Source organism: Numenius arquata, chromosome 2 (assembly GCF_964106895.1).
Source record: "Numenius arquata chromosome 2, bNumArq3.hap1.1, whole genome shotgun sequence".
Taxonomy (NCBI): domain Eukaryota; kingdom Metazoa; phylum Chordata; class Aves; order Charadriiformes; family Scolopacidae; genus Numenius; species Numenius arquata.
Genome location: NC_133577.1, coordinates 109,495,891 through 109,508,658, shown reverse-complemented (window position 1 = coordinate 109,508,658; position 12,768 = coordinate 109,495,891). Strand labels below are relative to the sequence as shown.

Sequence of the window (12,768 nt, the reverse complement as noted above, 5' to 3'; positions counted from 1 at the left end):
CTAGCTCTCTAGGAGTTAACTATATAGTCTAAGCTAGTCACATTAACTGTTAGATCACTAAAGCTGCCTGAGATGCATCCTGCCTAAGCAACTAACTGCAAGGAAATACTGCAAGCTGATGAAAGCTCCCTTTCAAGAGCAACCAAAGTTATTCAATACTTGATGTGAAGTCATGACGTCAAAACACTCAGTCTGAGTGGGAATTCACAGTACGTTCCAAATCTATATTTAAATTCTCTGCATAAACAAGCTATCAAATATTCATTGCAGAAATGGCCCTGATGGGAGGCTGCTGCCCGTTAGCTTGCAGACTTCAAGCCAAGCCAGAGCAGGCATCCATCACACGTGGTCCTCATTTGATGCAGGAGCAAATAATTCAGCTACCTCTCTTACAGCAGGAGCTCCTACCCAAAAATCTTTCCACCGTCTCAGCTGAAGAGGCCTTAAATTCCTACAGAAGGATTATTAACAAATATCTATAAGTGATGAATGACATCTCAAACTGTTAGTCTTTTCTTCAATAAATAGCTGACTATGAACTCTTTGCAGCCTGTGTTAGTCTGCTTTTGTGGAGCTTCTCATCAAACTAAAGGAAAATGCTTAAACCTCTGGTCAGTAGTTGTTAATATGAATAGTTCAGATGTTGCAATATTTTTGGTGAAGCCTTGCTGTAACTTACCTCTTTAGTCTCCAAATAGACTCATATCAAACAGTGGCCAGAAATGCTTAAGAAAGTGATGTGCTTGGATACCTCTATGTCTGCTTATACTTCCAACAAATGCTTTCCAATTGCAAGGAAGTCCTTTCTTGAGCAGGTTCTCAATCAAGTTTGCAACTAAAAATAATACTCCTGAGGACAAAATCCCAAGAGTTTCTTGTCTGAAGCTGAAACTTAAAAGCTCTCACAATCAATAAGCAGAGGAAAGGATCTTTACACCTACTGTTGCTATGCACTGAAGATCCTCTGAGATTAAATGCTAAGAGACAATGAATAAATTCAGTTGCTTGTACTGAATCTTTTCTCTTGCTCATAGCCATTGATATAGGCTTTATAGTTCTGTATTAGAAGTGCTTTCAGCCTGTGGGTTTTTAGAGTGATATCAGTTATTTCCACCTATATGCCTGGATTAGTACAGTAGCAATGTCTTCCCATAGTTAGAAATTTCCCATGGGTAATCTGTGTTAGAAAATGTAGGTTCTGTCTACATACTCACCTCAAGATTTGAAAAGATACCTCTTTTTTTGGATTTATTTCAAACTTGAGAAATTTATCAAAATATTTGATTGTCTATTCATGCTAACACCTGTATACTGGCACTATTCTGAGATAAAGAAACGTGGGATTTCTCCAAATTTTACATTGTTGCTTATCATGCACATATAAAGGTGTGTGCTAGGATACTGGGGTGCATGACTGAATTCCTTAGCATGTCTTTGGATCCCAGTAATTGAAAGGAATGGGGTACACTGGTGTGGCAAATTTTCATGGACTCTATAGATGTTGAAGTAGGATGGAGTCTGAAAAAGGCTTCCATGTTATTGCATGCTTCTTTTCTGCTATTATTAATCAAAACATTTATATTTTTGGGTACAGAAATTCAAGGTAGAGTCAAAAAATTTGACCTAGCTTTGAGAGTTAAAGTTCAACCAACATTTAAAATGTCTTTGATCAAGTAGTCCTTAGATCTCTCTGCTAGCAAACAGTAAGCAAGTGTTCTCCTTTATCTTTATGTTATTTTGTTCAGAAAGCTCAAATAAAACTTTTGACATGATTTAATTATGACAAACACACCTCTTTTTATAACATAATTGAAACATATTTTTTTTCCTGTGGCATTTTGATTTGGTCAAAAATCAGTAAAATAACTTTCCTCATTCACAAATCAAACTGACAACGTTAGAGGCAGAAATTCCCTATTTTTGTAGAATTTAGGGAATGGTAATTAATGCCACAACTTGTGGTTTTACATTTGAAACTGAATTTTTCTTGTTACTATATACTGATACATGTAAAGAAAAACCTTAAATTTGAAAAATATATAAATTGAAATTACTTCTGCATTGGATTTTTATTTTTATAAGTAAAGCAGAATAAGCATAATTAGGGTGTTAAAAATGTGAAGTACCATAGTAAGACAGAATCAAATCAACTGCATTACTTTAATACATACTAAAACTAGAAATATAGAGGAATGAAAGAGACAGTGGTTCACTAACACTTCTAAATGATATACGGTACAAAATTTGCAGAAGTATAAGACTCAAGCAAAACTGAGATATGAATCTCTGACTTCAGTGTCTTTCAAAAACAGAAGCAGCAAGAGGGGACTTGAATGATATTTAAACGAGCATGTAAATATTTAGGAAACCTGCAAAATGCATGGAATGAATTATAAAGAAAGCTTTGAGAAATTTGACTGTCGTTTGGGCTCTGGCACAAAACCTGGAGAAAATCTAACAAAACCTATTGTGATGTCAGATTTATTAGTTGCTGTGGATTCTTGCTTAATCATGCAATAGTCTCTCCCTTTTATTTAAATTTCTACAGTGTCTTCCTTTTTTTTTTTTCTGCAGATTTTTCTGGAGTGGGTATGTGCTCTCAGGCTTTCAGACGTCCTGTAGCTAGAAAGTGAACTGGTATAGGTGAACAGATCTCTGCCAGAGCACCGTTTTTAGAGGGCAAGAATCCTCTGGCAGTAACATTGGTAATGCTCTGCCTGCAGTTTCAAAGCTTCAATTGGTTGATAAAAGGACATATAACTTTTAAAAACATTATACCCAGCTTCAAGTTTTGTCCACACTAAATAGTATATTCCTACATGGGAGATTATACTGATACTGACTAGGGATGTGCCTGAAAGAAATACTGCTTATCCCACCACATTTTTGATACACCTTTTCTTTTAACTGCATGGTGTGGTTCTCAGTGTGGTTGGCAGAAACCATATCCAATAGTGTCTCCTCATTATTCGAATGCAGTCATTACTGTTTAGCCTAACATACATGTCACAGCAAGATAGTATTTTACACAATACTGCTGGTGTTAGATGTAGTTGACTCAGGTTTCAAGTATATGGGAGTTCTGAATGCCTGTGTTCTCCAACTCCATACACTGTTTCAAGGAGATGTAATTAACCAACGTGAAGGCAGTAGCTAGTGAAGGGAAAGTTTTTCACTCTGATAACGTTCAAACTGTTGATAGGGTCTCTCTCAAAGCACAGAAATTAGGAAAAAAAAGAATCTTCTATTGGCAGTGCAGCTTCAGTTTGTTTTTCTAAAAGAAAACACCCCAGTAAATGTCACATATAGCAGTAGGAATAAAAAAACCCGGTATGACGAGAATAATGGTTTAATTCCACTTTGATACATACTATTGTGCATTTGTTAGAAGTGAAGCAAATTTCCGATTTACTGTGAAGGTCAGGAAAAATGTTATAGTATTTCCAATGAAAAATGTTTGTAGGCAAGGATAGAATTTTTAAGGTACATTATTTAAAGAACCAGGAAAACAAAAAAGCTAGTTTCTCATTTACGGTGATGTTAAAGTGAAAATTATTGAAGCACATTCACTTACGTGACATGTTCTTTTTGTTACTTTCTGTTTTAGAAGTGTTTTAAAAATGGGAGATTTCAGCCCAGTTCTGCATAGGAAGTATTTTAAAATCTCCACGTTATTCTAGGGATTGAAAAACTGTTTCTTTCTCAGACTTTTGCTAATTGGTCTTGCTGTCTTTTTTCTCTCTCTTTTTTTTTTTTTTTTTTTTCTTGTGAGTTGGCATAAAGAGGCTTAACCCTGGAAAAATTACATCAAGTGCCAGTTCATTAAACCACAAAACCACATCTGTCAGTTGTTGGAGAAGAGCAGTCAAACTGCTTCATTTCACTATTATTACTTCTACATTCTCAATTTTCTTTCTGGAATTGCTGCGAAAATTGATATAATCCTTAACTTCCTCACTGAATTGCTTCTTAAACTGACACCATACTATTACAGAGGAGCTGCTGGTTTTGTGATGCTCTCTGTGAACTAACTCATGCACAAAACAAGCATCACAGTTACGATGCAGCTATTAGAAAAACTCAGCTCCCCCACCATAAAAGTATATCATCCCCTTAAGTTTGAGTAACAGGAGATGATGATCTCTACTGCATTATTTGTTCAGGGAGAGCAAACTCTATGATGTGTCAGGAAAATAGCTGAATAATCAGGTAGGCTTCAATGGGAGCAACATATGCTCCTCGTGCTTCCTGCTGAGACTGCCGAAATGGCTTACAGTTACAGATGCCAACTTTCTGAGGAAAAAAATGTTGCTGCAAAGATGGGAAGTTCTAAGCAATTCTGACAAATAGAGTACTATCATTCTGAGCTGAAGAGTGGTGGGAGCTTGCTTACAAATTATTGTGATTTAGTTGTGATTGTGAATGTCACGCACAGAAAGATCAATCTCAACACAATAATATTTATCTTTGATTTTGTTTGTTACCAAGTACAGCTTAAGTAAAACTGTTTTGTGAGCCAAATAACGGGGTTAATAATTTAGCAGTGAGTAAAAAAATGTGAATTGTAACTATGAATGGAAAAACTGTTACTAGATATGCAAGATCCAGACTTGTCAAAACAGAAGTTTGGAAAAAAATTCCCAAGAGTTGCATAGATGCACCAGCTGCCTTTAAGCAGTAATTACGCACAAGTAAAGGCAGGTAACAGGAAGCAAATAGAATAAAAGCTGTTAATGAGTAACCATTTTGCCTGTTACAATTTGCAAAATTTTTATTGTAATTTTTCTCCCCCCTCTCAGCATTACTTGTCCTCCCACCATTACCCCAGGAAGATTTCTCTCCTTATTTAAAGCACAGTCACAGTATCAATAATTGCACAGGAAAATCACAAGTATTACACTAATATTTTCAGGTTAGTGAAATAAAAGGTGTAACCCTACCAGTTGATGATGAAAAAATGATTTCCATTTTAACTAAGTGAAAGTCTATGACACATTACAACAACTAAAAGTGAGAGTTTTTAGAAAGAACATTCTGTACTTTCCACCTGAGAGTTTTTAGACAGGAAAGTTGGAAGTTTTCTGAGTTTTTAACCTTGCTTTTGATAAGCTTTTGAGAATTTGTACCCCAAAACAACGGAAAAAGGCTAACACTGAGCCAATACTTGAACTGAAACTGAAAAGCGAGCTGGCAGTTGTGTTCCAATCAGTCCCAGCAAAATAAAGAAAAAATTACTAGAGATTAGGAGACAACATCTTAAAGCATCCTATTTCCTACATGGAGCTCTAGTTATGTGCCCCTACTTTCTTGTCTCTGACTGCACTATTTTTCTAAGCTTGGAACTGCACAAAACCTTTCTCAAACCCTGTATCCTCACATTATTCCAATCTGAAGCTCTAGCCAGCTGTGTATACAAGTTCCATGACTTCAACCTTTGGACTTCAAGTAGCATAAATGATTTTAACACGATATATGGAATGGATTCTTGAAGCTATAGAAATAATCATGAAAGATTATGTAGGTTGCACTTTAACGTAAATTGCTTTCAATAATGCCAAATGGAAACAAAGATTTGTGAGTCAGTGGAAATGGGATTGCTTAGAAACGTTAGGTGAACTGGCAATTTTAAGAAACAGGCAGTTAAATAAATAAATATTTTTTCCCCCTATATCACAAGTTACAAAACAGGTATATCCATTTGCCTTATTTAAACTATTTTATATTCTTAAGAGAATAATAACTAGGAACCTGCTCTGAAGTTTTCCTGTTGCCATGGATGAATATTCGCACAGAAGTTACTTCTGCGTATGCTTTAAGATCATCATTAAGAACACGGTTTCTAAAAGTTAGATGCAAGATTTATCACCCAGCAGATTAGTCCCCTGCTGGTGAGATCAGCAACTTAAGTTTTTATAGTTTAAGATAGTTGTTTGTATCCCACAGGTGATATCATCATCCATGTATGAATTTATTATCTTAGCAATATTACATTAATCTTTATTTACTTACTGTATGCTGTTACTGAGCTTTTAATTAAGATACATTTTATTTTATTGTTGTAAAGGCCTAATTTCACTTGATTATGTTGCCTGAAATCTCTTGATTCCTGGTTCATACCTGGGGAACTGACAATGTCACCTGCTTGGCCTTTCCCCCTGGGACTAGTAGCCCCAGCCACATCTCCTTATCCACCTAATCTACTTCTCATGTTGCTACTGTTATGTTTCTTATCTTTCCCTGTCACGGCTGAGTTCTATCATCCTGAGCAGGATACACAATTATTCCTGCAGCACAGGAACTACAGGAACATGGGGGGAAATGATTACAGAATCACAGAATCACAGAATCACAGAATATTTTTGGTTGGATGGGACCTTTGAGATCATCGAGTCCAACAACAAAAAAAAAAAAACCAACAAAAAACCCCATCAAAAACAACAACAACAAAAAAACCCCAAAATCCCAGAACATCAAACACCAAAACCAAACCAAAACAAACACCCACACCACACACCACACCACCCACAGACAGACACAAACCAACAATCTTGGGCACTAGAGCATGCCCTGAAGTGTCACGTCTACACGTTTCTCACATACCTCCAGGGATGGTGACTCCACCACCTCCCTGGCAGGCTGTTCCAGTGCCTGACCACCCTCTCAGTAACGTAATTCTTCCTAATATCTAATCTAAACCTCCCCTGCCGCAACTTCAGACCATTTCCTCTGGTCCTGTCATTATTCACTTGGGAGAAGAAGCCAACACCCACCTCTCTACAACCTCCTCTCAGGTAGTTGTAGAGGGCAATGAGGTCTCCCCTCAGCCTCCTCCAAACTAAACATGCCCAGTTCCCTCAGCCTCTCCTCATATGACTTGTTCTCTAGACCCCTCACCAGCTTGGTGGCTCTCCTCTGGACACGCTCCAGCAGCCCAATGTCCTTCCTGTAGTGAGGGGCCCAGAACTGAACACAGTACTCGAGGTGAGGCCTCACCAGGGCCGAGTACAGAGGCACGATCACTTCCCTACTCAGAAGGGAAGTGCTCCATACCTGCCATTAGAAGGTACGGAGCCAATACCTCCTGCAGCAGCCCAGCTTGTCCCTCTTGCTCAGGAAGTGCAAGAGTAGCTGTAGCAACCCTTCCACATGTACAGGCTCTTATAGGATCATTCCTGTGGCTCACTCTAGGTTCAAGTGGAAGGAGCCAGGAACAGCTGTCGCTTTTCCTGGGTTAATGTTACACCTCTCCTAGCTCTTCTCTAGCCCAAGATGATAACATTAGTACAAGTGTCTGTATTTTCTCCATTGGTTGGGGAAAGTCTTGAAATCTTGCTGAAATTCCCCACAGGCTTGCACTTCTCAACAGCTGGATTGGAAGACTTGCTGGAAAGCACCATGACATGTTTCTCTGGATTTCCGTTGTTTGGAGATCAGAATAAGGAGGGATGGTGTGGGGTCAGTTCTTGTCTCATTTCTTGACACACTGGCAGACCATAGGGGTATCAAGCACCCAGGTTCAAGAGTTGGGAACATCTTCTCATTCTTTTTGATAAAGACACAGCCTGGGCAATTTTTTGAGAGGAAAAACTGTAGGATGAGATATTGATCATTAAGAAAACATTAAAACATTTCTATTATGAGATACAAATTGTTATATTCTTTCAAGTCACCAATGTGAGTAGACACGCGCCTCGTAGAGCTGAGCCAAGCTATAAATGAAACTTGTTATTACTTGATATACAAGTCTGAAGAAAAATTATAATAATGTCTTCCAAACGTGTAATATTATCTCTGTAGGAGCTGACCATATTTATGGCCTAGACAATATGCATAATTTTACCGCTATACATTAACCTTTATTTAGGGCAGTGTAATGTAATTTAAATTGATGAGTTCTTGTCATCTTTATAAATTATTGTTTTAGATGTTTGAGAATTCTAGAAAGAGAAGATGAAGAGAAACCTCAAAATGAAAGAGCACATAATCCAATTTGTTTGGATTGGGGTTTTTTTAGTTATACAATGCACAGAGACTCTTCTTACCTATTGCCTTCTGGGTTTCACAGGTTTAAAACTGATAATTTTGTGATGTTCCTCACCACTTTGTATGTACTGAAACACATTCAGTCTCAATAAATTATTTTTTTTCTCTATAGTTTATATGATAAATTAGTTTACAATCATATATCTTTGAAGACTAAAGGTAAGCAGTTATGCTTTGGAAGAAGTTTATGCAAATTCTACATGTGTTTAAACTACAGTATAACACAGGGTTTTTTTCCACTTTGTAAAATATGTACCATTTCGTACAATGTACTTGCTTAAGTGTTTGCAACTTTTAGTGTTTTATGATTTAGCATTTATTACAGAAAATTATTCCCCTCTGTCTTTCACCAGCCCCTCACCCTTCAACATACACATCCATCCATCTGATATGTCAGGGGAATTATATTTAGCCTGGCAGTTAAAGCAGATATATCTCTTTCAGCAGATATATCTCCTCCTGTCCCGACCATCCTGTTTAGAGGATGAGGAAGCTCTGGGGAGCACATACAGGTTATTGACTGCTAGGTGCCTGCAGGAGTTCGTAAACCCTGTCCTTCACTTGTTGTCCGTCAGTCCTTAATAAGGCATGAACAATTAATGTGGGGCTCATGAGCTCTACCTGTCACTTACTGTTGGAAGTTAGTTCCCAAATGAAATAAGCTAATAAAGTTGCAATCTATTTAAGCTGCCATCCTTCATATATTTTATGTCTGGGAAATGCATTGCAACTAATTGTGTAATTTTCAGCCCATGCCAGGAAAAGTTTTTCTGTTTTTTTATTTGCAGTAGAGTCACACTATTTACTAATTCTTTGGCAGTCATTAGATAGTGTGTCTTGAAAAGTGTCTTTGAAGTAACTTGTAGCAAATCACAAAGAAGAGTTATGTGCTTTCCTCTCCAAATGGTTAGTACCTTTTCAAGAAGTAGTGATTTATTTTTTTTTAACTAATCTTTGAGGAGAAATAGAAACACATAATGACTTTTCAAGGCTGTCTCCTTCAAGACTCCCAGTGCTCAGGGTTGTTTAAAGCACAAAACCCTACTGATTGTCAAATTACAAAGTTGTTCATATATTATCATTGTAACGCGAGATGGTGGCACCGAAGTGGAGCAGGCGTACAGAAGAAAGGCCTCTGAGTAGACTCCCTAGCCTTTATTTCATTTCATATGGGCTTGCATCCTTTGTCAAAAGAAAGATCTTTCATATAGTGTATTTTCAAGCATCAACAGTGCACTTTTAAACACTTAGATACAATAAAATTGATATCTTGAACTGATAAAAAAACTGTGTTTAGAGATAAGAAAGGAACATAAAATAAGATGTAGAATGTTCAAATAAAAAAATGGTGCATAAACTCTCAGTTCCTCTCTAAATAGTCTTAAATAATGTGAATAGATTATTTTTAATCTGGTAGATAACCTTGATATTTAATCTTGTGTTCACTGACTTAATGGGAACTTGACTGTAGATTTTAGCAGGGCAGATCTCACATTGAGATCTGCAGACCCCTCTTTCCCCTCGTAAAAGAAGATTTTGAGCCTTTGAAATCAGTGGCTGAATTAGGACATTAGGACAAGACATTAGGAATTAGGACAAGTGGCTGAACACAGGACATGGGATTTCCTCTTGGTTGTAACTTAAAATATAATTTTCCTGAACTTTTTTTTTTAAGTTTTCCACTTAGTACTGTCACTTATGAATGTAAAGAGTTCTTTGGATTTGGAAATAGATGATTAATGTGGTCAATTCCTGCAGAATCAAAGTTTCATAATGTATTCATTTGCTCTGTATTCCCTCTGAAGGAAAAATGTCCCTGTAGGAAATAGCAGACAGTACATGGTTCAATGTGAAGCATAATTCACTAGTAAATACAGGGAAAATCTCAGAATAAGCACTTTTCAATATGGAGACAGATGGCCACATCACTTGGCAAGCATTCAGCTTTTTTCCCTGACATGTTTAAATAATGTTTATCAAACAATAGAGAGGGATAAAAATCAAGGTAGCCTTAAATTTATCTAAAACAGAATGGCAGGCTGCTGTAGAAGTGTCCTATAAATAACAATAAACAGCTGTTGAATGAAAGTCAATAAGGTGGAAAGAGAGTTTTTCTACTGGATTGTAGAAATACATATATCTATATTTCTTTTTCTTGTAATGAAATATTCTGTCCTCTTTTCCAGCCCAGAACCCAACATACTGTTTATATACCTGGCACAGTGTACAATCATTAGAAGCAAAACCAGATGGCCGTAGTTTTCCTTGTCTTTTTTATTTAGGTGACGGATAGATGACTCCTAACTTTACCTATCAATCTGACTGTAATTATTTATGTCCTACTGTGAATTTTTGCACACAAATACTCATGGATGTACAGAACACACACAAATAGAAGTAAACGGACTCTCTCTCTCTTTCTTCCTTAGGCTTAGAAAGAATTGCAAGAGATTCATCCTACGAGCAAGAAGGAAAAGTTCAGTTTGTAATTGATGCAGTATATTCCATGGCCTATGCACTACACAACATGCATAAAGATCTCTGTCCTGGATATGTTGGTCTATGCCCAAGGATGAGCACAATTGATGGTAAAGAACTACTTAGCTATATACGGGCGGTAAACTTTAATGGTAAGTTACATGTACCCTTTTTCCCCCTGCTTTTTCTTCTTTAAATGTTTCAGAAGTGACAAGATGTGTTTTCTTCTTTATATAGGATATTTTAAGACACAGTGGAAAACAGGATTATAAGCAGTTCTCATTTAGAGAGAACTGCTTTAGAACTCAGAAATGTGAGTTTTTCCACCTGCTTTGAAACCCCAAGTGTATTTTTCATCTTAACATTAAGCTGCTCCCAAAAGAGGCAGATGTTAAGAATTTGTCGATCAAAATATTCTGGTGAAAAGCTGCTATTATAGAAACAAGTTGAGGACTCATGCAGTCCTATTGACAGATTAAAATCCTTTGACAGAGGTTGCTTATGTGTTTGCAAGAGAATGAATTGAAAAGAATACCCTTTTGAAAATTACCTTCTTCTGAAATTACTGTTAACAATTTCCTTACAGAAGTGAATAGTGAGGAGTTTGCTTTCAATTTGCATATTTAAATCTCAATTAAAACACTCACTAGCGGTTCCAGCTTCTTTTCCATGTCATTATTTTTGACTCAGTGATTTAGTGAGCTTTAACACAACTACAATATATATTTTTAAACAACACTACATAATATTCTGTGCAGCTGGAATCTGCCTGCTGGGGAAATAATGCAGTTACAGATGCTTGTGCTGTTAACATCAGAGGCCAATAAAGAACAGAATTAATTTATGAATGTAGAATTGAAAATGGTAGAACATACTTGATGGTGAAATAAAGTTGCTGAAAACCTACATTCTTTCATTCAAGTCATAATTATTGTAGACTATATGTAGCATTATTTTACAAAGAAATGGAACAATGTTATTTGCTGTGTTTTGGTTGATTTTTTTCCCTACTTGGTGGTAATTCACATACTAGACATGCCTTCTAACTATGCAGAGAGAAGCACTGTCTATCACAATTTATTCCAATGACCTCAGCTGCCAGCCTTTTTGAAAAAAGCACAAGGTCATTTTGAATTTAGCTTCTGCGTGGAAGCTTTCTTTGCTTTAGGTAATATACCAGACCATTTGGTAGATATGAGCGCTGGCTAGAGTTCACAGGTTTTTTCCTCTTTTACAATTTTTTTCTTCCTATGCAATTTTCATGAAAAGGGAATCCCTGTCTCGAGGGATATAAAGATGGAAGGTGTTTAAATGATTCTTTAGTGATTTTAAAGAAAACCTGGAGCAAAATATGTTCCTGTAAATGGGAAATGTTATGATGACAAAGGTAGGCAGCATACTGTAAGGTTTGCAGTGATAATTATCTACATTTCTAGTAGATATTCTTATGGGCCTGTGTTAAAGCACAGAGAAAGTGATCTATTTTCATTTGGTGAGCATGGAAGTTTAGCATAAAAAGATAAGCTGTACATTTTATATGAAACCTTTCTCTCCCTAGATTGTTGTATTTCATCAATACCTGTCATGATTTCTCTGGCTGACTCTAAGTATTGCAACAAGGGGAGATGAAAGAGTGGGATAAAGTATTCTGGACACTAATGAAAAAGTATCTGGTTTTGAACTAGTGATTTACTGAAAGAGAGGAAAAGAAGAAAAAAAAAAAAAAGACACATTTCTGTGAGGCCGTGGGATACGTTAAATGTTCCCTGTACTAGGATAGTTCACATTATGTACTGGTATACCAATTTCTTTGGTCATGTTATATGCCCAAATATCTTATTTTTTTTTGGTCATGCTTTGGGAGGCATAAGCAGAGGACAGTCTTTAACCTTTTGTCTTTTCCTATTAATCCCAAATTCCTGTTACTCAGAGCAACGCTGCCACTGTGTCCGACTTGGTTTACAGAGGTGAATATTTACATAGATTGCTAGACCTCCTGTGCTGGGAGTTGACAGTAGTGCTGTGTGTCGATTTTGACGTGCATCCTAGGTTCAACTTAGTGGGTTTCACCTCACAAAGTATGACCTGTATTATGAAGGACACCTCTTTGCCTTATGGAGGGTATTTGCAAAGGGAAGAAGACATACATATTTCTGTTTACTGGAGTAACTTTTGCTTTTGATTGCAAGTAATCATTTTGAAATGTGTTTATTTTTGTTTACTCTGTTTATTTTTATTTACAAATTA

General features: G+C 36.7%; 1 protein-coding gene across 1 annotated transcript in view; it reads left to right on the top strand.

Annotated features, from left to right (window-relative positions):
* Window positions 1-12,768, top strand: part of GRM8 (glutamate metabotropic receptor 8) — a 344,093-nt gene that overhangs the window by 197,279 nt on the left and 134,046 nt on the right. Inside the window, exon 6 of the mRNA XM_074169153.1 lies at window positions 10,473-10,673. Coding sequence (XP_074025254.1) covers window positions 10,473-10,673 — 201 coding nt within the window. The remainder of the gene's footprint in view (window positions 1-10,472; window positions 10,674-12,768) is intronic.